The sequence below is a fragment of the Camelus ferus genome, chromosome 6 (genome assembly GCF_009834535.1).
Source record: "Camelus ferus isolate YT-003-E chromosome 6, BCGSAC_Cfer_1.0, whole genome shotgun sequence".
Classification (NCBI taxonomy): Eukaryota; Metazoa; Chordata; class Mammalia; order Artiodactyla; family Camelidae; genus Camelus; species Camelus ferus.
The window spans coordinates 60377072-60402733 of NC_045701.1; the positions used below are offsets into that span (position 1 = coordinate 60377072).

Consider the following 25662-nt stretch of genomic DNA (forward strand, 5'->3'; position numbering starts at 1 on the left):
ATGCAACAATTCCACTCTTAGGTATAAATACTCTAAACTCCTGCAACATATATGTAGAAATCCTGTATTAAACAAACAAAAATAAAGGATGCCCAGTTAAATTGCTTTTAAGATAAACAATAATTATTTTAGTTGATCTGAAATTCAAACTTAATTTGGTCTTGTGTATTTTACCTGGCAATCCCACAAATAGGAGACAGATACAAAAGTTTTCATAGAAAAATTGTTTATAATAACAAGATCTGGAACCCACCTAAATTCGCATGGGGGAAATAAAGGATAAACTGTATCTTCACACAATAGAATATTAGCAGTAAAAATGAATAAGTTACAGCTATGACAAATAACATAAATGAATCTTAGAAACATTATTAAAGTTAAAAAGCAATTCTAAGAATGTATGTTAGAAATTGCAGTACCATTTTCATAAAACTCAAAACCAACCACAACTAAACAATGTATTGCTTAGAGATCCATACACCCGTGATAAAACATTTACAAGAGGATGAGAAACAAAATAAGGTAGCTGTTACCAAGGTAATGGCAGAGGTAGGGGAATAGGTTTGAGGGGGAATTCGCATATTGATGTGATGGTGTTGATCATTTTGGATTCTTACACAGGTAGAAGACGCACAGGTGTTCATTTTACTGCTATGCTTCTTATTCGGACATGTTATATAAGTTTTCTTCTCCATAAGTTTGTACACAAGTAGTACATAAGATATTACATAAAATTTAAAAAAAGATAAATGATGAGACAAGTTAAGTGAGTTGAACCTCCATCTATAGACAGAAAGCCTAATGCTTTTCTATTAGAGAAGCTTGAGGGTGGAATGTGCACAGAAGGCCAATTCAAATAATCAAGTTTATGTAAAGCAGATCGGGTACTTCCTGCTAAGTATTGCGCTAGGTTGCGGTGGTGGTGGGGAGATGTTGACAAGAGCTGCTCAGGAGTGGTTGCAGAGACTGCTAGGGCTACACATTAAGCACCATATTATGCGGGTATAGACTGTAAGAGAATGAGTACAGTCCACTACTCAGTAAACCCTCTAAGATCCTCTTTCCACGTGGGGGTGGGCTGAGGCTACTGCTGTAAAAATTGGCTTCTGAAATTTTTGTATCACTTCAAAGGAAAGTTGATAGTTAAGGGTAATATCAGGTTACATAAGCTAGCCTAACGTAGACCTAAAATCCTTCCTGGGCTCACAGGCCATTTGAGACGTAAACTTCCTCAGCGTCGTTAAATGTCCCTCTGCCTTCTCTAACACAGGGGAACCGCTATAACAGACGCGACAATACACGCGCAGCAAACATCGCGATATCTTGGGCAGACCCTGGTTGGAGGCAGGGCTGAAGGGGCCGGATAATACGTCACGGAGAGCGTGTGCGTCACGTCGTAGGGGCGGGGCGGCGGGGCGGCGGGGCCGGGTTTTCTCGGCTACCGGCGCCGGCTGGTGTGCGTGCTTTGCAGATATGGGGACTCCTGCAGGCTTACGGACCGACTGTGAGGCGCTGCTCAGCCGCTTCCAGGAGATGGACAGCGTGCGCTTTGAGGACTTCACCGAACTCTGGCGGAGCATGAAGTTCGGGACCATCTTCTGGTGGGTGTTTCTTGTCCGCTACCTGCCGCTCTCCCCGCTCAGAGGCGGCGTAGCAGGTTTCTTCCTCCCTCTCCGCTCCGCCGCACCTGGGAGGGCTGAGAAGAGTGGCCGTCCCTGAACACCGCCTCCATCTCCCCTGTGCTTTCAGTTGTGCTCGGCTCCTCGCTTTCCCGGGGCGGTTTCGTTGGCTTGGATTCTATGCTTTTGCGACTTCCTCCTCAATATGTGTATCTCTACCTGGCCGTCCTTGTAAACTCTTCTCTCCGTCTCCTCAGCCTCACTCTGATCCTGGGTCACCAACATTTGCCCCCCGCAACAGTCTTGTTTTCTTAGAATTCCATGTTTAAAAACAAAACAAAAGCATAGGCAAGACAAAATCCTGCATGAGTGGATTAATTTGCCTACAACTACCAAAGTTATCTTTCTAAAGTGCATACTTGATCATGTCACGTCCCCGCTTCCCACCCTCCAGTGGTTTCCATTGCCTTTGGGATACAGCTCAAATCCCCTAGCTGGCAAGACCCTCCGTGATTGGCCTCTGCGCATCGTTGCAGCATCATCTACCAGTCCACTCTGTGCTCTCGCTTTCTGACTCCAGCATCCGCGGTGGCCCTCTCCAGGCGTTTCCTCAGCCTGGAGCTTTCCCCCAAGTCCCTTTGCCTGGCTACCTTATTCTTAACTCAGGTTTCAGCTCAAAAGACAATTCCTCAGAGAAGCCTTTCTTTGCCCTTCTAGACTAAGTAAGGTGTTCGTGTTCTATTTTTTTTTTTCCTGTAGCACTCTGTGCTTATTCTATCTCTTCACTTTAACCACATTTTATTGTAAGTGTATAGTTCAGAAAACAGTATAGTGTAGTGGTTAAGAGCACAGATTATGGAGCCAAACTGCCTGAATTTGAATCAGAGTCCACTAATTGTGATAAAGTTAAGTGAGTTACTTGCCTGAGCTTCCTTATCTATCTTTCTCTCTCTCTTTTTCTTTCTTTCTTTCTTTCTTTCTTTCTTTCTTTCTTTCTTTCTTTCTTTCTTTCTTTCTTTCTTTCTTTCTTTCTTTCTTTCTTTCTTTCGAAGTGTAGTTGATTTACAATGTTCTGTTAATTTCTGGTGTACAGCATGGTGATTCAGTTACACATATATATTCTTTTTCATTATAGGTTATTACAAGGTATTGAGTATAGTTCCCTGTGCTATACAGTAGAACCTTGTTGTTTATTCTGTATATAGTAGTTTGTATCTGTTAAATAAGGACAATGATAATACCTAATATTGTAGTTTTGAAGGTTAAATGAGCTAGTATATGTTAAGTGAACTCTAAAATATATAAATAAATATTCATTATTATTTTTAAAAATTTTCCTTCCACCAGACTGATCTTTGAGGAGAGTGACTAGAGGAATCTGGTATCTGTTAGCATAACACATACAATATTGAAAAGGCTGAATAATTGACTGAATGCATAAGCCCCTGTGATTAAAACGCTATGTTTTGCAGAATAAAATGTAAACACTCTCTTTTTTCTCTTTGTTGATATAAAATAATTACCTGTGTAGTTTGTACATTGCCGGGGATAGAGGATGTGGAGCCATTTGTTGTACAATGAATGAAAGGAGAGGAACTAATTTTTTTAATGGCTACTAAATGTAATGCATTTATAACTGTATTTAATCCCTAGAGCAACTCTGAGATCAGATGTAATTATCCTTGTTTTATAGATGAAGAAATTGAGGCTTAAGAAGGTTAAGAATTTCTTCATGATCACACAACTAGTAGGTGGTAGAGCAGATACTGAAACGAATATTCTTACAGTTTCTAAAACCCATGATCTTTAGCTGTATCCTTCTTGGGAAAAGTGGTACTTTAGAAAAATTATGTTGGGGTTTGCCAATTTTTAGCTAATGAGGAAGGAACTAAAATGAGAAAACAGGTAGAGACCATTTGAGGAGTGGTGGATTTTCTTTAGAAATTGCTTTAGTTGCCAATACTGTAATATGTATTTTGCATTCTTTAGTATATTTATTATTTGAAGAGCCCAGGCTTTGGAAGTGTCATGGAGTCTGCTTTCTTAGCCAGCTCCTTCTTTGCTTTGGTGACCTTTACTCTGCAGAATTGGGAGGAGGAGGGTGGGTCACATTGTACTGTGGGTCTCTGACTTTTTCACCTTGCTCTCTCAAGGACAAATTAGGATTACTGTGACTCGTTGAGGGCATTGGGGGAAATCTTCATTATGTATTAAAATGCGTACATATTTTCTTTTAATTGAAGTACAGTTGACTTACAGTATTATGTTAGTTTCAGATATACAATGTAGTGATCAAATACATGATGAAATGATTGACTGCAAGTCCAGTAACCATCTGTCACCTTACAAAATTAATGTATTATTGAGTTTATTCCTTATGCTGCGTATTCCATCCCTGTGACTTACTTATTTTATAACCGGAAGTTTGTATCTCTTAATCCCCTTTATCTATTTTGCCCACCCCTCCACTTCTCCTCCCCTTGGCATCCACCAGTTTACTCTCTGTATTCATGTCTGTTTCTGTTTTGTTTATTCGTTTATTTTGGTTTTTAGATTCCACACATAAGTGAGACCATACAGAATTTGTCCTTCTCTGTCTAACTTATTTCACTTAGCATAATACCTTCTGGGTCACTCTGTGTTGTCAAAATGCACATACTTTTGTATTTTATTTGTAACATAACCATAGTTATTTTAATATATTAAATATTTAAAATTCTTAACCGGTAATAATTTGTAACCCCACTCCTTTTGCTCCCCTTTTGCTCCTCAATTCAGTACTAAAGTTAATGATTTAGGAAGACGCATCATATTTATCTAGTGGATCCCTGTGCCTGGGGGTAAGCAGCACAGCAGAAAAATAGGTCTTTGTGCTTTAATCATGAAAGGATCAGGTGTGGGATGCCCATCCAGTTTCTAGCAGGTGCTATTTAAGCAAGTATATATATACCTCTTCTAGTTTTTGTGCATTATTTTTTTAGAGTCATAATATATTTTCTCTTTGTTTTCTAGTGGTAGAATGAGAAATTTAGAAAAGAACACATTTACAAAAGAAGCTTTAGCTTTGGCTTGGCGATATTTTTTACCTCCGTACACCTTCCAGATCAGAGTTGGTGCTTTGTATCTGCTGTATGGATTATATAACACCCAACTGTGTCAACCAAAACAAAAGGTAATACTTGGTGAGTTGTTTTCTTCCAGCAGAGATATGAAACAGGTACAATATTTTCAGAGCAAATTGACTTAAATAGAAATGCCAGTGTTTCAAAATTATAATTATATAATTATATAATTTTATTATAATCAAAATTATAATAAAAATCTTTGTGAAAAAAGATTTACATTTACTAACAACTTTTTTTATTCCTCTTGTTGGCAGATCAGAGTTGCCCTGAAGGATTGGGATGAAGTTTTAAAATTTCAGCAAGATTTGATAAACGCACAACATTTTGATGCAGCTTATATTTTTAGGAAGCTACGACTAGACAGAGCATTTCACTTTACAGCAATGCCTAAATTGGTATGTTATTCAAAATAGATTGGTTTCAAAATGAGAAATTATGCTTCATTGTCTATAAAGTACTTCAGCCTTCGGAAAGTGGAAAGAATATTACGTAGTTTCCAATACTTGTAGAAAGTCTTCAATTAAGAGAAAATGCATTCTGATTACTTTTTTTTTCTTTTTTGCAAACAAAAATTCAGTCCCTGCTTATAAATGCGGTGTTTCTGGATGCTATCTTAAGCAGATCATTAGGAGAGGAAATTAGATTGGGTATCTGCATCTGCTTACTCCTTTGTTCAAACATCAGAGAGGCTACCGAAAGAGGACTGAGGGATTTTAATGTTGGTTTAAAAGTTGAAACTTCCACTGATAAAATACATATTTCTTCAGTCTTGAGATAGTTTCAGACATTAGATTGAAAGAACACTTGAACTGCAAGGTTCTATTTATGGTTCTGCCATCAGCTGGCAAGTCATGTAACTTCTCTGAATCTCCTTTGAATTTGTAAGCATATGGCCTGGCATCTTAAGGGTTATTTCAAAAGTCTAATAGTCTTTGGAAAATGGATTATTTAATAAACATGTACTCAGAGCTGCTTTTTATTCATCCATGTTTACAGATAGACAGTTTTTACTGCTGGCTTACTTATTTCAGTACTTAAAATAATCCTTTAAAAGACCCTCTTATTATTTAGCTGTCATACAGAATGAAGAAAAAAATTCAACGAGCTGAAGTTACAGAAGAATTTAAAGACCCAAATGATCGTGTAATGAAACTTATCACTTCTGATGTATTAGAGGTAAGTTTGCTTTTATGTTTTTGAAATTAAAAAAAAATCATTTTATTCTTACCTATATATTGAGGTTGTATCTTTATCTACTGGATATTGAACATTTTTCTAATGCTTTTAACCAATCATAGAATGCTAGGTGTCAGGAATACTGCACCCTAAATATATCAAAATTTATAGAGTAAATCTTGAAACACAATGAGAAACAAAAAGATGTAGAAGATTGGACTTGGACTAAGGGACCTTTAGATTCAAATACTGAAACCACCATTTTTTTTTTTTTGGTTGGGTGTAGCTAGTTAGGTTTATTTCTTTATTTGTTACTGGAGGTATTGGGGGTTGAACCCAGGACCTCATGCATGCTAAACATGTGCTTTACCACTGAGCTATACCTACCTCCCCCGCCATTTGTATTTGACTTTAGATAGGTCATAAAACAAGAATTTAAAGTGACTTTATTTTTATTATTTTTTTTTAACAATATGTGTTTGTTTCCTAAGTTCCTTTTTATAACACTTACGTAAAAACCCACCATTGAAACAGTGAGGCTATTCTGATAAAACAAAAATTTGAAACCAAGAATTAAAGATAAGAGGTATCATCTTAAAAAAGCTTTTCCACTAATATATTTTGCTATTTTATTTGAGTTGTGCAGTATTGAGAAAAATCTCCTTTTGTATGGATAAGTAGTGATACAGAGTTTTACCTGAGTAGAAAAGTTGCCCTGAGGTTAAAACAAAACCCCACTAAAGGGCTACAGTGATACATTCCCTTTTTAAAAGAATGGATTCATATATATACATCATGAGTGTGCTTGAGCGAGTGTGAGCAGGTGGGGGTCCTTGGTTTCCTCCTCGCTAATATTAGGATTACAACCCTTATTTCATCCATTTGTAAGAATTGAGACTGAATTACGTCTGCAGAGTGCTGAGTGTGGCATATGGCACAGAGTAGACTCAATAAATGTTACTATCTTTTCCCCCAACCCCATTCAGTCTTTCTCTTTATCAGGATTGAAAGAGAGGTCAGATCTTTGCTCAAATGTTTCTCTGCTCTAGATGCTGCCATGTTCTAATAGCTTCAGCTGTCACGTTGCATCTGTGACTTTTTAACTCAGGTAGCAGATTGATTTTTGTAAGCACTCTGGGTCTGCTCTGTATACTGGCCTTATTTTTGAGCAAGAATTTTAAAAAATTAATTAAATATTTAAATTGAAGTAGAATTGATTTACAGTGTTGTGTTAGTTTCAGGTGTACAGTAAAGTGATTCAGTTATATACATATATATTCTTTTTCAGATTCTTTTCCTTATAAGTTATTACAAGATATTGAATATAGTTCCCTGTGCTATACAATAGGTCCTTGTTGTTTATCTAAGAATTGTTAATCTGGGCCCATGGGTGGCCTTGAGATGGTCCCTGTATCCCTGTCCCCCCTAAATTGTATGAAAATTACGGTATGTGTGGACGCTTGGTTAGGGTGCGGTACCCTAACCACCTTCAGATTCTCAAAGGTGCTTGTGTCTCCCAGAATGTTAAGAAGTACTGAATTAGAAGGAAATTGTTTACTAAATATCTAAAGACGTAGTATTTTGCAGGAGCTGTACAAGATTGTTTTAGATTATTTTATTCTTCTTAACAAAAGTTATTTTAAACAATTTCTAATTTTTTGTTAATTTTTCTTAACGTAGGTGTTTTTATCCCTGATTTAAAGTTGAGAAAAACAGAGGCACAAAGAAGTGAAGTTAGGAAGTGAGGGAGCCAAGGTTCTGTATGGCTGCAGTGCCTGTTTTTTGGACAGGAAAGGTCTTGTCTGAGCTGGGATGGAGTGAGAAATACATCAATTGCACACACCTAGTGAGGTATAACAAGAAATAGGATCTTTGCCCTCTAGCAGCTGAGTGAGACAGAGGTGTGAGATTACATGTAGAAAAATGTGAGAAAAGAGCTTTGTATAGTAGAAGGAATTTGTATTTGGTATTTTTGGCAGAGGGGAATCATTTAGAAGTACTGGAGACTGGAGAGGGAGACTTAAAGTGTATATGTAGGTTTGGAGTCAGGAGCCAGTTAGAAGGGGAGTTTGTGTCGAAGAGAAGCAGCATGGTCCCTGCTGTGGAGGAGGTGGTGGGGCTGTGACAGGAGCCTGGCGGAGAGATTAGCCTTGAGCAGAAGGCACACTTCTTCCTTTGAAACCTGAGGGAAGGAGGGGAAAATAGATTCATATTATTGGTTGTGAAGAAGCAGAAGGCATCAGACCCAACAGCCTGAACTTTAAGAGAGGGCCTCCTGTGGGAACCAAGAATTGAGAACATTTGGAATAGCTATCGTAGAGAACGAAAGATTTTGGGATACCAGGAAGGGTTTGCCAAGAAATACGGATGTGAACTATAAAGAGAGAAGCAGAGAATGTGTTAGAATAGCCAGACATTGTTCTTATCAATATTCTCCTCGTGAAAAAAAGATGATTTGAACCCAGTTGGTTGTAATTTTTGATTGTTGACTAATTTGGTGGTAGAATGTTAATTTTTTTTCAACATACCTTGTTAAACATGCTCTTTCATTTTAAGCTCTCTTGCTCCAGTGTGTTGAATTAAAGGTTCTTCTGTTAAATAAATTGTATATGTCAGCAAGCAGATACGGGAGATTTTAGAGAACAGAGCTGGGGTGATGCACAAAGCCATATTCTTTTAGGGTGATTGCAGAGGAGGGTCAGAAGGGACAGGCTATGGAATACCTATTCATGGAAGCTTCTAGAAATGGCGCAGTCTGTGTGAAGGCATCCCGACTTTATCTCACATCTTTGGCTTGCCGCAGATCTGCTTTGAGAGCCTTTTCCTTCAATACCTGTGTTGGCTCTATTTCTCCTATCCTCATATATAGCCTGTGACTGATTTTCATTGGTAATCCTTAAATTCTATACTTGGCTATTTTCCTTCTACTTCCTGCAAATGTATTAAATCTTGATGTCAGCATACTTGAATTCTGGTCATGATTCTGCCACTCATTAGTTCTCTTTTGTGGTTAAGGGGGCCTAATAAAACAAGGGAATAGAATATTGAATCAAAATATCTGATTTCTTTTTTTTTAATTGAAGTATAATTGACATACAGTATTTTAGTTTCAGGTATACAACATCATGATTCAATATTTGTATATATTGCCAAATGATCACCACAGTAAATCTTGTTAACATCCATCACCATACGTAATTACCATTTTTTAAAGGCATCTGATTTCCAAATCTAACTCTCCTACTTAAATATGACCTTCGGCAAACCATTTCATTTTTGAATCTGTTTCTTCATTTATACAGTTATAATAATGGCATTACATGTTGAGTATTCACCATTAGCCATAATATAATTTATTTCTACCCTGGCAGAGACTAACCGAGCCCCATTTGACCTGACAGAAGGAGAGTCTGAATTAGTATCATGATTTAATGTAGAATATGCAGCAGGCCCATTTGCCCTGTTCTTTATAGCTGAGTATGCCAATATTATTATAATAAATGTCTTCACCACTATATTGCCAGGACAGTGCCAGGAACTATGCTCGATGTTTTTTGTATGTTATCTCACTAATCATCATAGTAACCCTTCAGAGAAGGTGGTATTTTCCCAATTTTAAAAACAAGGTGGGGGAGGGTGTAGCTCAGTGGTAGAGTGTGTGCTTAATATGCACAAGGTTCTAGGTTCAGTTCCCAGTACCTTCATTAATTAATAATTAAAAAAACTACCCCACCCACCAAAAGAAACTACAAAAAACAAAGAGAATTAAATAAATAAATAAAAACAAGGAAACTGAGGCTCAGAGAAGTTAAGTCATTTGCATAAAGGTACAGATCCTGGATTTGAATGTCCATATATATAAAGATGAAAGTCCATACATTATCTTTTCTTTCTTAATCCTTTGACTTTTGTCTCATGTCTTACATTATACAGAATACTTTGATGTGTAAAACCTCACTTAATACTTTTATAGTAGATTAGGTGTCTTTACTTCATTTTGTACAGTTGTGGATTGTGATTCTAGACTGAGGGATTTGCTCAAGGTCACAATCTAACAAGTGACACAACTCAAGCTCAAAATCAGGTCCAGCTAGTGGTCTTTGCTCTGTACTGTAGTGCAGGTAAAATAACAGGAATCCAGCACAGTGTACTGTATAAAAAGGTAGGGGCTCCCCATGTCTGGACACTGTTCCTCACTGAAAATCCTGCACATGTGAGCACACACCACTCCTGAGCAGTTCCGGGTTCCTTGGAAAGATGTTGATCAAGTCCATCAAAATGTAGAGACACATTAAGTAACTTGTCTTGGAGATGACGCAGAGATTGCAGTGATCTTCTGTGATGGAGTGTCCATAGTTCTCAGCTGGTCTTGAGCCAGTCCCAGAGCTGGTTTTATGTGATTTCTTGTGTCTGCCTACTGTATGCTGTCTTTTTCTTTACCCCATAGACCTGCCCATTTGGCTGGAGGTTTTGGGGGAGGAAGGTCTAATTAGTAATTGATGCCTCAAATGGTGTCATAAATCACTGTATTTCATATAATCCTGAATCTTAGCTCTGAAGTAATGAGGAAGCTTACAGGGACAGGCACAAGAGCTTTGAGATTTGTGAAAGTCAGCACATCTCTGTGGCGGATTGCATGAACTTTATTAAATAGGAATTTCCAGCTGATCGTAAAGAACTATGTAAATATCCTGCTGTGACAGCATGAAATAAAAATGTGATCTTAGTTATCAGTAGTAATATTTAAAGGTATACTACACTACAAATAGTTTTTGTCATATTTAGGAATTCAGTCTTATGTTAACTAGTCTTTCCCCACGTCTCTCCGTACATTGTATATTCACTAATGTTTGTTGAGTTGAATTTGATGATTTCATACGTCTGGAAAGCGGCCTCTTCGTTAATAAAGTAGTAGTATTTTACATGATTTTATATTATTTTCAATATACTGTAGTATGTTATTCCTTATCAACTCTGTCACTTTGGAAGATGATCTTATTTTGTTTTGGTTTTGTGTTTAAGTTTCTCCTCAAAAATTGAATTAAAAGACTCATCTTTTCACCTTCAGGAAATGCTGAATGTTCATGACCATTATCAGAGAATGAAACATGTAATTTCAGTTGATAAGTCCAATCCAGACAAAGCCCTCAGCTTGATAAAGGATGATTTTTTTGACAATATCAAGAACATAGTTTTGGAGCATCAGCAGTGGCACAAAGACAGAAAGGTTTGTAACTGCTTCTTTACTGTCTCACTTTGGGTTTGCATTATTCCTGACTGCCTGATGTGGGTGATGATGCTGAGAGGCAGCCTGGCAGCCTTGTTTACTGGCTACTCCCTGTGAAGCTAAGATGCGGACGGGGCTTTACTTTTCTAGTTCCAGCTTTGGCAGTTAGTAGCTGTGTGATGTTATTTAACCTTACAAATGGATTTTATATAGAATTATATAATATATAAACAACTAAAATTAATAATAATTATATAACATAAATAATGTCCATTTATATATAGTTTACATAATTATAGAAGAATAAGTAAGTAATCTTGGTATACCATGGATTTATTACAGTCTTTATAATTTATCATTTCCAGAGGTTGCACACTAGCAGTCTTTGGGTCAAATCCTGCACATGCTTTTTTTTTTGGCATAGTATTGTTCCTAACATTTTAAAAATTGAATTGATTACCAACATTTAAATATTTGTGATTTTAACTTAAAATTCCAGACATCCTTTAGAACTTCTTTTTTAAATGAGAGGTTTGGTAACACTGGTCCTACTTTGCTGCACAGCAGCAGACAGCTAGACCTGAGTGGTAGCTTCTTCCATTGTGACAGGGCACATGCTTCCCTGCTTACCATGATTTCTACCTGGCTTGGTTTATCCATTGACAGATCTTATCAGCACAAATCTTCAATTTAATTTTCTGGTTCAAATACTGATGGTAGAGCTGCCCATATTCCATATTACCCTTTTCAGTTGGAGAAGCTTTTTTACTCTGGAAACCTAAAGGCCAGCCTTGCTAAATTTACCTTTGAAACTACTACTCCATTTAATTTTACTAAGTACTTCTAGGAAAAAAAATGAAAAAACAGATCATTTCTGATTTGCTATTATGTGTTTGATAATGTGTTTGTGTTTTCACAAATGCTAAGTAGGGATTGTTATATATTATTTGTCAGAAGGATGTGTTGCTACTTTTTGGCTTACATAAAGGGAGATAGCTCAAAACTCAATTTTAGAAAAGATAAATAAGGAAAGTGATGAGGACATGACAGCCTTGGGAAGAAGAAAATAGTTTGCTTCCTCTTTGCACATTTATTTTAATGAGAGTACATTTTAGAATGTTTGAATACTCTTAAGTGCTGCAAATGCGTTACACAGATGACCTAGGCATTTAATGTAAACATCTATTAGAAAACTCTCTTTTAATAACTCTCTTTAATGAGCGTTACAAAGGCCTTTGAAAACCTGAAGGGAGGAAGAATAAACTAGTTTTCTTACTATCACATAAAGTGCATGTTATTCTTTATTAGTTTGGAGGATTTAGGCTTTTTTTTGGTAAGTTTTATAACTATTCTGAAACCTTACCATGATCTTCATGTTAGGTGGTAAACCATGCTGCAATTCTGTGAAATATTCTTTTAGGTTTTCAGTAATTAAAAGTAAATGATTTTCATTGTTCTGAAATTGATTTTCAGTTAATTTTTTGTTAATTTGAATTGTAAATATGAATATATAACTTTTTTGATCTTACAGAATCTATCCTTGAAATCTAAAGTTAAAGATGGAGAAGAAAAGAGTGAAGGAAATTCACAAGGATCAGAGGTCAGAAAAATTCCGTATATGATTGCTTGTGGGGCATTAGTTTGGTTAGCTTCTTTTCATTTCACGTGTGGCTGTGATTCTGTATACTAAACATAATGCGCTGTGGTCCGTATTATAATACATATCTCAGAAGATTCTGTAACAGGTTCTATGAAGAGCTAGTCTGTCCTTCACTGGAAACCTGTGAAAGACCACATCAGGTGGAGACTGGGAGTGAGGATATTAACAGTTTTCCGCGGGAAAGGGGAAGGATGACTCTGGAAGGTGCCCTCAGCCCTTATGGGAGCAGAGTGAGGCTTTGGTACTACTGTGTCTTTTCTAACTTCCTGTCAGCCTTTCAGCCGGGGTGGAGCTCAAGCTTCTGTTTACTGTACTGGTTTCTGCCTCCATAGTTTTCATCCGTCTTAGCGGATGAGGCAAGGAGGCATCTTTGGGCACAGGCAAATGAGGAGGGAATGGCCTGATCTCCAAGCCTCTCGTTCATTTATCCCCCTTAAATCCTGAGTGAGAACAGTTGGGAGCCGTGGGTGTGTTACCCTGGCACCTGTTGGAGTGTGTCCAATAAATGTTAGTTTCTTTTTCCCTGCCTTCTGTCTCACACCTGATTTCTAATAAAAAAATGGTTGGGAATTCATAATTTCACTTAATGTTTATGTGTTTTGACCTTTTCCCCTTCCTGTTTATTTTTGCTTGCAGAGATGTGAAAGGGCAGAATCATTAGCGAAAATAAAATCAAAGGCCTTTTCAGTTGTTGCTCAGGTAAGTTATTTATTTAATAAATAATTTAGAAATGTACTTGATGCTTTTTTATTTACATTTTAATTTTTTCATCAAAGTAATACCTGTACATAGTTTTAAAAATCTAGTAATACTCAGTGGCTCATATGTTCCAACACGTTACTGCGGTGCCACGTCCTGCCCCCGTCCTCCTCATCTTAAGAGGTGGCCCTCTTCAACTTGTTTTCTTTTAGTTATTTCAGTGTTTATCAGGAATTTTGAAGTCATTGTTCTTTATTGTCTTCTGGCCTCTGGTATTGCTGATCGTGGAAGGTTTTAGAATTTTCTCTTTATCCCTGGAGTTCTGGAATTTCATGACAGTGTACCTTGGTATACCTTTTTTTCATCAGTGTCCTTAGCTCTCATGCTGGTCATACTTTGGATCTGATAGCCTTCAGTTCTGAGGAATTTTTTGTATTGTTTCTTTGGTAGTATGCTTTGCTGCATTTTTGTTCTTTCTATTATTTCTCCTGACATTTTTTTTCATTACTAAGATTTCTTTGTTGTTCTGTGAATCTTTTCTTACTTAAAAAAATGTATTCTTTATTATTATAATTTTTTTTTTTCTGGTTGCAATAGGTTTATCTGTTTGAGGATGTTAACTACAGTTTTTTTTTGAAGTTTCCTCCTTTTCCCCTAGAGTACCTGGTTTTGTTTACTCTGTCCTCTGTCTTTCACTCAGTTGGCTTTTTTCAAAGTTTTGGAGAGTCTCAGGTCATATTTAAGAGTGGTCATGTGGAGAGAGAGTTTTTTAGCCTCAGTGTTTTTCTTGGATCTAGTCATTTTTACCAGGGAGCAGGCAGGCTTCCATTTCTTCGTCTTGGGGAGGAAAGTGGTAAATAAGCCAGCGTTTGGGGAGCCTGCAGAGAATCTGCCAACAGGCTCGTTCCTTATGGAGGTTTCACTCAGCCTCCCGATGTCCAGTGGGAGGCTTTCTGCCCTTCCGTAGCTGTACCAGTTTCCCCAAGCCTTCTGTTTCTCTCGTTTAGCCCTGCTGGAGAGCACACCTCCTGTTTCCTGCAGGAAGAGGTCAGTTCAGCTTTGAGGCTGGGGAATGGGATACTGTTCCTTATGCAGGGTTTTCGCATATCCACTCATTTTTCAGTCCCAATTCTGATGACGCCAGTTCTGACCCACCTGGGTCAGCTTGCCTTACAGTAGCTTCCTCAATACAGGCAGTTAGGTTTCAGCTTTCTTCATTCTAAGTCAGCTCTTACTCTCCCACTTCCAAAATTTTGGGCTTTTCTGTTTACAGCTGCATTGTATCCTATTATTTATGTTTTGTTAGTTTACTCATTGTTATTCCTTTACCTTCATTTTAGTCGGGTTTCAGGAAGGAGCACTGATAAACTTATGTGCTTAATCCATATTTTTTTTTTCTGGATTTTTTTCATGAATCTAAGAATGTCTTTATGCAGTGGGAAATTACTGTCATTTTCTGGTTGTAGAAATAAAAAGGAATAAATGAAAAAATTAAAAGTGACTCTAGATTAGTTAAGTGTTATGTATTTGCTGTGCCACAGTAAATTGAGTGCAAAGTATTGTTGAATGAAAGCACCAGGGACAATAAGGTAATTATCCCCAATTCTTTTAAACCAGAACTATTTCCATATCATATAGGCTAATTGTTGCTTAATATATTTCTTAAGACATTATGAAATACTTTAGAAGAAATTATTAAACAGATTATAACCCCTATAAATTTTTATTAGAGTATGTCATTGCATAGTTGTGGTTTTCTGATTATTGAGGTACAATTAACATAAGTGCATGGCAGCTTTTAAACCATTGTTAATACCTGTATCACATGTATGACATTAATTGAGAACTCCTGTGTTAGTCAGGACTCTGCTTAAGCTAAAATAAGGGAATTCACTGATGGTGTAACAGAAAGTCCTTGGACTGTCCCTCCGTGCCTCACCTTTTATGTTGCTCTCTCTGTCTTTGTGGGCTGTTTGTGACAGCTCCAGCCTTGCATGTTCCCAGCTTTAGGTTCGGTGGAAAGGGAGAATTTTCTTTCCTAAAACTTAAACAGAATTTTAAAATTGAGTTAGGTCAGCTGTGACACAGATCACATACCCACCCCTGAACGAATCACTGTGGCCATGGGGATGTGAAGCTAATTTTGACTGGATCGGGGCTTTTTAGCCATTCATGGAGCCAGGCATAAAGTAGTTCCACTTGAAATACATGGTGCTAACTAAGGAAATAAAATGTTATTAGAAGAAAAGGGGAATAGGTTATTAGGTTGTTTAAAAAAAACAAACAGACTTGTCCTTTACACCTTGATGTCTCAGTATGTAACTATAACATTTTAACCCAACAAGTTTATTTTATACTCAGTTTGAGTAGATGATGATGACCACTGCAGGGAACTCTCCCTGTTGTAAAGATAGGAGTATAGACATGTGACAGGTATTAAGCAAGCCAGTGTAATGGTAGAGTACTTTATGACAAGTATTTCTGTAACTCTTTCCTCATCTTTGATTGTGTATTTTGTCTTTCTCTAAATCATCATTGGATTCATCTTGTGATTCACTGTGGTTAATGGGATTTCTGACTCTTTAGGCATCCAAGTCAAGAAGGCATCGTCAGGTCAAAATTGACTCTTCTGACTCTGATTCTGCATCTGGTCAAGGACAAATCAAAGCAACTAGGAAAAAAAGAAACAGAGAAACACTGAAATCGGCAGGAAGGAAGACATCTTCCAGAAACAGAGGTAACTTTTTAAAGTCTTTTTGAGACTTAGAAAGGGAAAATGGGTGTTTGCAACCTCTCCTCACCATGTTTTCTTTATTAAAAAGAATTAGATATTTGTTTGAGAACCTTGTGGGATTTAATATTAAAATAAATAAGTTATCTTAGATTCTTGGAATCTTATTGCTGCAAGGGACCCTAGGAGTCATCAGATTTGTCATTTCATAGGTGATGAAATTTAGGCCCATAAAGATTAAATAACTTGCCAAAAGTGATATAGATAATTATAGAATCAGTCTAGAATTATCCAGAGCATACTTTATTGGTATTTTTTTGTGTGAATCAAACTTATGTGTAGAATAAGGTATAATAAGTAATAAATACATTGTATAAACCATATTTTCTATTAGCTGCACTAATTAAGCTGTACCTACTTTTCTTTTGAAATAGTTTATAAAATTATCTTTGGTATTTGGTTTTTAAAGAAGTAACTATATATATCAATAGTTTAATTTTTAAACATTGCACACATAATGTATATTCACCTTATATGAAGTTGGAATCTGATTAGCAGGCTCAGGGAGAAAAAGGAGCACTAGAAACAGTGGATACTTAGTGCCTCATAGAAGAACCCACTCCAGCTACTGCAGCAGTATATGAAGGTATATTATAACCTTTTAACATGTTTTTTTTTTTTCCCCTATGTTGAGGCAGTAGGGGAGAATTAAAGTTAAATACCTTTAATCATAGCCCAGATATGATTCAGTTCCATAACATAATGCTTGTAGTGCACTGAGAATTCAGAGTTGGAGATACCACATTTGTTAAGGATAATCAGGAAATAACTTCAAAAGGAGAATTTTTTTTTAGTTCTCTTTACAAAGCTAGCAGATGTGAAGAGCACTTGTTAGACCAACCTCACTGATAAGTATTACATGTATCAAAAGAATCTCAGAGACAGAACAGCTAGACTGACTGCAGTCATTCTAGGATGCAGGGATGGTGCACTTAGGAATCTGTCAATATAATTTACCATATAAATATGTTAAAGGGAAAAATGGGAACTCATTTTAATAATTACCCAAGAAGACATATGATAAAAATCCAGCATCCATTCTTGACTAGAAAAAAAGTCCTCTAGATTTAGGGAGTCAGCAAACTTTCTGTAAAGGGCCAGATAGTAAATATTTTAGGACCAGTTGGAACCTTCATTCACTTCTGGTGGGAAGCCAGAATGGTATAGTCATTCTAGAAAACTGTGTGGCAGTTCTAATAAAGTTAAACATATACTTACTATGAAACAGCAGTCCTACCTCTTGGTATTTACCCAAGAGAAATGAAAACTTGTCACACAGAAATTTGTATGCAGAAGTTTACAGCAGCGTGTGAGCAGTCCACTCTGCCTGGAGTGTAAAGGATGTGCTGAAGAGTTACGGTTCATGGAGAAAAATATGTTGAGCATCGTACTGTGAACAGGCTTTAAATGTGGAACCAAGAAGTTTGGACTTGATTTAGTAGGCAGACTTCTGAGCAAGAAAGTGGTATGACCAGCTTTCTTTGAAGAACATCAGTCTGGGAGTAGTATGGTAGGTAGGTGGAACAGACTGAACATAGGAACACTGAGCACAAGGCTGTTGGGGAGTAATGAGGATCTGGCCAGGTGCTTGAGCACCTACTGCTTGTAGGAATTAGACAAGCAGACTAAGAGAGGAGAGCCAGTCGGTATCTCCGGGTGACCAAATATAGAGGCTGATTGAGAGGGATGAGAAAGGAAGCTTAATGCCTCAGCAGCTAGGGGAATGCTGGTAACTTTAACAGAATTAGGATCACAGGATGAAGATTTCATTTGGGGGAGAATTTGCTGCAATGTGCCTTTCCAGGCTCAATTCCTGTAATAGCTGTCTAGAACATAAATAGGTGCTCAAGTATATTGATTGGGTTTACCTATGTTTGTATTATTTAAGCTTAAGCTATAGCTGTTCACCATTCCTAGAACACAACATCAGTAATAGTAATGATGATGTATGAGGGTGACGATGATTAACAGCTGTTATTTGTGGAACACTTATTATCTGCCAAACTTTTTCACATGTCCAAGGTCACCTAACTAGTAAATAGAGCTGAGACTTGAATGGCAGTCTGTCTGAATCCAAGACTGAATCTTTAACTGCCATACTTGCTAGCTCTCAAGTAACTGGAAATACGGATTTGGAGCCCCAGTCAGACATACGGTTGAATACTTGTATTCTGGCTGCATGTCTAGTGATCGTGTGTGTTGAGATGAGCAGTGGTCTGTTACTTAGAATTGCATCCCACATGATCAGCTTTGAGCATAGTAAAACTGTCTGCCTTGACACGCTCTTGGGAGCTAGTTTTGTGGCTAGCTGAGGTTAATGATTTAGATGTCAAAATCTCCTTTTTAAAAGTTCATTCAGGTTGATATCTTTCTAAAACATACTAAATTCTTCTTTATACATTTCTTATTTTCTTTGCTGTGCATTTATCATTTTTATAATTAGAAAAATACTGAAGTGTATGTATGTGCTGTTATCCAGAACAGTGGATCCTGCACATAATTTAATTTTCCCTTTATGATTGAGGGTTGTCATGAGCATATTACTTTACTGGGTTTTGAAATATAAGGATCCTATCAAGAAATATCCAAAGTGTGTTGGGCAGTTTATCGTTACACTCACGGCTTCGTGCTGCAGTCCCTTGTCAGTTCTTAACGTTTCTCTGTCACGTTTGTTGTGGTGGGTGTCTTTTTTCTGTTCTCAGTGTGCAGGCTGGTAGCAGTTTTTTTCCCCTTTTGCTGCTGCTTTTTAACTGTAATGGTTTAAGAAACTGGTCAGCCATTCATTCCAGTTTTATGTAAAATAAATGTAATTAGGTTCTGCATAAAGGCCTGAGGAACATATCTATGACTGAGGTTCATGAGCTTTTATTTATATGTGAACTTTGAGATAAACATACTACAGTGTTGTGTGTTCACTTCTTGGTCCTGGCTGCATGATAGGCGGGTAAAGCATTGTATTTTGTTTTTAAAAGCTTTTAGAGAATGTTGCTTTCATTTTGTGAACTTACTGATTTAGTGTAGAAATAGGTCTCTAAGATGCATTTAATCCTTATGTGATTAGATGAAGGTTTGTTTCACGGCTGACAGGTTTTAACTCAGAAATCCTTCCACTTGACATTGTTGCATAGATTCAGTTAGGTTGTAAATGTGGATTTTAAAAAAATCATTAATAGTTGATATGGATGGACATGACTACAAGATTGTGAAGACAGTATTAGTAATTTTGGATAGATTGTACTGATTATAATTTTGTGAACAACTGAAAAATTTTATAGTTTCAAAACCTCCCCACCTGCCAAAAAAAGTGATGATTCGATATGGAAATAGATTTCCTGAAAGATTATCTATCATCTTAAAAAATCATGTAAAAATTATTGTAGTTAATACTAAAGACTTCCAAGTAAAGGTAAAATTCTATTTTAATAACTTGATGAGAAATTGATATTATTTTATTAAGTTTGAACTGTGTTTAACATGGAAGCTTATTGCAACAGTTTACTCAGCTGTATCTTAGAGCAATCTATTTCTTCCCTAAAATCTGCACCCCATTAAGATCCCAGCATAATGTGTTCAGAGCAGAAAGCTTAAACTCATTTTCATTTAATTTCTTGCCTCCTGTGCTGGCAGGTACTTATTAACATATATACTCTGTGAAATGCTGTGTTATAAAGTAGTTGAATCCATATTTGGTCATTTACTGTTTGTTGAGGACCTGCTATATGCCAGACACGCTTCTAAATGCTGGGGATACATCAACTTAAACAAACTGGAATCTATCCTTGTGTAGCATACATTGTAGTGGGAAGAGGCAGGCTGTACGCAGACAAATTAATATACAAGGTATCAGGTGGTTAAAGTGTTGTGGAGAAGAATAAAGCATCAGAGGGAGAAGTGTGTGGGGGCTGCTGTTGGGACAGGGAAGTTACATGCTGAAGGAGACCCGAAATGACATTGATATTTGATAATTTGATTAGGATATTTCTTCAGGCAACAGAAGGTTACTGTAGAAAAACTCCAATGTTTTGGAAAATGGAAAATTCCTGGCAAATTATGACTAAGGGAAATATATCTTGTAGAGCATCTGTGGTGATACAAAGAAGTATGTCTGCTTCAAAAACAAGGCTATTAAATTTAGAATTACATTTGTGGTTACTTAATAAAGTTGAAGTAACACACATGATTATTCCCTGATGTCTGCAGATATTACCTGTGCTGTGTGTAATAAAGATGAGTAATCTATGTTTGGCTAATTTATTTCCCTTTTCCTCCATTTTCTTATAGATACAATGTATTAACACTTTTATAAAGATATGTTTTTTAATATGCATATTTCTATTTACCATTACAGTTTTTTAGCTCTTAGTTTAAGTATCTAATCTTTGTTATTGAAATAATATCATTATTTGTGTAGTTTTTTCTCAATGATTAACATTCTTTGTTTTCATATAAAATCACTTTTCAACTGTTTCCAGGTGGCATGCAGAATGTGCATAAGGAAGATAAATCTCTGAGTCTGAGTATGCCTGTAATTACAGAAGAGGAAGAGGAGAATGAAAGTTTTAGCGAAACAGGTACAGGTGAAATTTTGTCAAACTACTTGTAGAGCGTCAAGGTTTAGAACCTGTGAGTAACATGGTCCCCTGCGCGTCCCTGTGATGCTTTTATCTTTGGCATGTTGGAGAATTTTAGTGTAATTGTACTCTTAATCATGACACTTAAAGTAAATGATAATCCAGTGAATGAATGGGTGTGGAGAGGCAGCAGTCAGTCCAGGTGAGATGTGATGGATAGGGAAAAATACCATTATTATAGGTGAATATTCCTAATCGTGAGGGTGTCTGAAATGTACTCCTAATAAAGGGCAAACCTCACAAAATATGAATTTCTGGATATAACTTTAAAAAGATTTTATTGTTAAAGATACTTTATGTCATGTTCTAGTAAATGTAAAATTTTCACGTAGGAAATGGTGCTTGTAACGAAGTGGTCAGTGGCACAACATGAATTAAAATAGTTACACCTTTTAGTGTTGCTGTGGTTTTCATAATTTGTTTATACTATTTATTAAACAATAGTTCAAATAAGTATGATCTCTAGTAATAATTGTAGTAATTTAGAGCATAAGTTACATTTAGCAGGCTAGGCTTGATAGTTGGTAATCCATCAATGATAATGAATATAATGTGTATTAAGAATATGCCTAATGTCTTTTTTCATTATGGCTCTATATTCATTCGGCAAACATTTATTGAGTGCCTGCTGTGTTTCAAGTGCTTAGCTAGGTACAGGAATATAAAGATATATAGTATAAGAATGTAAGAACCATTTTATTTTGATCACAGTGATTGTAGATCTGAGCACAGTGAGTGGCTCCTAGTGGACATAAGTAAATCTCATTTAATGAATCAGATCAGTCTGTGCCCCAAAGGACCTTACAGTTTAATGTGGGAGAAGAACAACTCAGTACCTTATGGTAAAGAGAAACAGGGTGCTATGGAAGCATGCAGAAGACAAAGACCATTAAGCAGAATATTTGTTCCTTCAGAAATCTGAGTGCTTCTGTGATTGGCTTATGTCGGCATAGAACAGTCCTTTACAGCCTTGTGGTGAGTTTCAGACAGCAGTCGCTTCCTAGTTTTGTCCGGTGGCTTTTTTTTGCAAATAAACAGTTAAACACATATACACCCTGTGGCTGCCTGGCAAATCCTATTCCAAAATCTATCAGCTTGTGATTTTTTAAAATTTGGTTTTTATTAAATCATAAATACATATGCACACAATTTTACAATTCAGTTTTATAATACTTATTATAAGAAGCAAGTCCTCTGACTCTGACTCCCATTTCTTACTCCCAGAGACAACCACTTTTAATTCTTTACTAAGTATTTTGGTCATTACCTCTGTATTTCTAAGTAACATGTTAATATATGGGTACTTCATATTTCAGTTCTGTGAATTATCTGTTGACTTCCCACTGAGGAGGGTGAGGATTTAATTCTCTTGAAAAAAAAATTTTTTTCCCCTTATTTGAAGTGTAATTGACCTATATCACTATGTTAATTTCAGGTACACACCATAGTGATGTGATATTTCTCTACATTACAAAGTGATCACCATGATATGTCTAGTTACTATCTATCACCATACAAAGATGTTACAATATAATACTTTTATATATTCTTCGTATTTTTTGTCTTTTCTCTAACTTTTCCTGTCATTCTCCTTTCGATTTTCATTGCTGGGGAATACTTTTTTTTACATCTTCCATAATTTTCATGTTTTGGTATCTTCTGTTATTTGCTTTATTTTTTAATGATCAGTAACTTTTGGGTTCACAGCTGTTTTTAGACAGACACTTACTTGAGTGTTGGTTATGGTGTTTGTCATGGCAGCCAAAAAGATGTGTGGTCCTAGTGTTTTTGGTTACATTGTCAGTTTTAATTGAGAAGCAATTGAAATCTTAGTCACTTTCTCTTAGCTCTGGCCCAGGTACCTTCCAGATCTGGCACATTGGGTCCATGCTAATTATAGGGAGGGCGTACCCACAGGAAACAACCTTGGTGTATCTTATTATGAAGTAGGATTTAGGATGACCAAAATCTACATTGGTAAGTTTACGGCTGCAATACCATTTTGAGGGAAAAAAATTGTTGTATGTCAGACTTAAGATTTCTTGTTGTATCTTGGCTATGCAGGTGTTCTTACTGTTATACCAATCCATATAGTTTAAATGTGTGTTACCAATTAAGTACTATTTTTTAGACCTGACAGACTTCTTAATTTATGTTTTTAGAGTTGACTGCATCCAAGAGGAGAAGAAAACTCAAAACAAAGAAGAGCCTGGTGTGGAGTTCTTAATTTTGAGCTTTCCAGTAGAAGAAAAGATTTATATTTTGTGTATTGAACAGGAAGACTGAAAGTATTAAAAATAATTCTTCTGGGAAGCTGTAGGTATTTCTTTGAAATGGCAATACTTTAGTTCTAGAATAAAGGTACAAAAAATAAAATAAGAATTTACTCTAAAATTTAATTCTAACATTTTATTTTGTGAAATATGCATAAATGAAGATAAAATTTGGATTTAGAGTGTAATAGAAATAATCCTTTATTTGCAGGTTATTGCTGTTTCCTACAACTTTTTGTCTTAGTTCTTTAATGGCAATATTAACTATTCTATTTAAAATCTTTTTTCTTGAAGTATTGTTTATTACATGTAAATAGCTAATTATTTTGTATCTAGAGTTTGGTAATGGATTTGTTTATGGTGTATATTAACTACTTTATATATTGTTAAATACAATAAAGTTTTTGCCTTATTTGCTTTATTTTTTAATATATGAAACTTATATGGTGAGTAACTTATGTGGTTGTTAAGTTAGGAAGCCCAGTTTTACTTTTGTAATCAGTTAAGTATTCTTTAGTGCTTGTTTTAAAGCTCCCTTTGGCCTCACATTTCTGTATGTATGTATATATGTATGCTTGTGTATGTATAGATATATGTATATATGTGTCCATATATGCATACAATATGATTAGTCAACACACTAAGTACAACATTTAAATACTGATTATTTCTAATAAGACCTTTAAGAGTGGTAATATAAATTCCGAAATGTGTCTATGGTACAGAAAGTTGGTGCTCATAGAAAAAAATTCTATGGCTTCGTGAATGTGCCTCCATTAATTCCTCATTCTAGACATTTACATGGAGATTGCTTCAGCCGTGCTGTGAGAACTGCCCCGGCAGCAGACCGTCTCCACATCATGCACTTGGCTCAGCTTGTCTTACGGTTGGTTATGCTCCGTGTTGTTTCCCAGGGTTGTATATTCAGGAATTCCGCCAGTGTCCTGTGAGTGAAAATGTGTGATATCCGTAATCTTTTAAAATCAAAGTACTAATGCTAGCCCAGAGAAAATTTTCCTTTATTAGAATATATGCTATCACATTAGCTGTGAAACAGAATTATTTCCCTTGACTGACTTCAGATGTTTCTGGTAATAGAAGGGGCAGTTTTCATGATGTGGATATTGGGCAAGCTTCTGGGGTTTAAGTATTCTACCATTGGAGCACTTGGGTGCCTGGTTCTATTATTGGCTACTTGTATACCAGGTCATTTGCTAGGATTTGTCTGCTCATTAGTTTACAAACAGTATACAAGTAACACAGCAAATTGACATCGTATTTTTTCCACAACAATACTTATAAAAGGTATCATTTCACTTGTACAGTGAAGAAACTGTACCTGAGGATGGTAAGTACTTGCCCACATTCACAAAGTTAGCTGCATCTGGGGTACAAATACAGGGCTGTGGCCTATAATTTCAGAGACATTTTATATAAGCCAAACGAGACAGAAATCCAGAGGGATACTTTTGACTGCAAGCTGTAAAACCTCACTTCCAGATGTCTTAAACAGTATGAAAATTTATTTGAAACCCATGGAGCCTCATTGTGGGCGGCTCTGGATTCTGTAGTGTATCAGTTCCGTGATGGCTTCATATACCCAGGTGTGGATCTCTATGGAAAGCTTCATAGTAGTAGTGTAGGGAACTGCTGACTGGCCAGGTTCCCAGACTCCAGCCGAGGGCCACCTTGCAAGCAAACCTTCTTAGAACAGCAGGCCTGCTCTGTTCCCTCTTTTCTCTACAGGTCTGTCTCATTTTTCACTATTTCCAACAATGCTGCATTGACCTCTTTGTGTGTCTATCTTGGCTAACTTAATGTTGGTATTCTTGTTGCATAAATCTATTCTACCCATGAATTTGTTTGTCAAACAGTGTGTATATATAAACTTTGATAATTATTGCAAATTGAATCCCAAAAAGGCTGCCAATTTACATTCCTACTAATGATATTTGCAAGGGCCCCTCCATTACACCAGTTATCAGTCTTTGTAATTGTCAGTTGAACACAGCCCGAATCTTAACAGCAGAAAATGTAGAAAGACAGATAAAAGTAACAAAACTGTATACTAAGCTGATGTGAGTTGCTGTAAGGTTACATCTGACAGAGTATGGTGCTTTAACTGATAGCAAGTTTTTCATGAGTATATTTTGAAGATAAGGTGTGAAGCACTTAATAGATTTGCTTTAAAAGTGAAATTGAAGCTTACTGAACAGAGTTAAGATAGAAAATATTTGTGTTTTAACAGTGGGTTTTCAGTGGTGTTTTAAGTGGGTTTAAAATGTGCTGTCCAAATATTAGTTACCTATTAAAGTAAGCTATTTGTGTTGTCAACTTGGTTATGATAAAGTAATGGCACCTAGTCGTAAATACATGATTTTAATGTTAAATATTTACTAAATTAATATTTTGGGGGGGAAAGGGGAAACACAAGCTGCATTTTTAAATCATACCATTTTCC

At 36.4% G+C, this 25662-nt stretch overlaps 2 protein-coding genes and 1 non-coding gene across 4 annotated transcripts in view; all 3 read left to right on the plus strand.

The window, feature by feature from the left end:
- Positions 1-1389: 1389 nt before the first annotated feature.
- Positions 1390-24118, plus strand: SNAPC1 (small nuclear RNA activating complex polypeptide 1). Of its 2 annotated transcripts, XR_004320736.1 has the most exons (11): positions 1390-1601; positions 4632-4791; positions 4999-5139; positions 5816-5920; positions 10989-11147; positions 12679-12747; positions 13444-13506; positions 16093-16243; positions 20770-20868; positions 23091-23244; positions 23995-24118. XR_004320736.1 is itself a non-coding variant. In XM_006185742.3 (10 exons), the coding sequence occupies exons 1-10, from the start codon at positions 1474-1476 to the stop codon at positions 23153-23155; spliced, it is 1140 nt and encodes a 379-aa protein (XP_006185804.1). In that variant the 5' UTR covers positions 1390-1473; the 3' UTR covers positions 23156-23509. The 2 variants fall into 2 exon arrangements, 1 of the variants encoding a protein (XP_006185804.1); XM_006185742.3 differs by lacking the exon at positions 23995-24118 and having other exon boundaries at positions 23091-23509.
- TRNAI-AAU lies at positions 9553-9624 on the plus strand. The gene has a single exon. It is a non-coding gene; the product is annotated as a tRNA-Ile (tRNA).
- SYT16 (synaptotagmin 16) overlaps positions 23995-25662 on the plus strand; it is a 224177-nt gene continuing 222509 nt past the window's right edge. The window contains 1 exon segment of the mRNA XM_032482148.1: positions 23995-24087. The gene's annotated coding sequence lies outside the window, so the exon portion shown is untranslated.

What these genes read in the sequence shown, in the direction of transcription:
- SNAPC1 (XM_006185742.3), top strand. Translation starts at nt 1,474, where the DNA reads ATGGGGACTCCTGCAGGCTTACGGACCGACTGTGAGGCGCTGCTCAGC. An exon ending in TCACTTCTGATGTATTAGAG is followed by an intron (nt 5,921 to 10,988) that starts GTAAGTTTGCTT and finishes TTTCACCTTCAG; the next exon opens with GAAATGCTGAATGTTCATGA. An exon ending in CCTTTTCAGTTGTTGCTCAG is followed by an intron (nt 13,507 to 16,092) that starts GTAAGTTATTTA and finishes CTGACTCTTTAG; the next exon opens with GCATCCAAGTCAAGAAGGCA.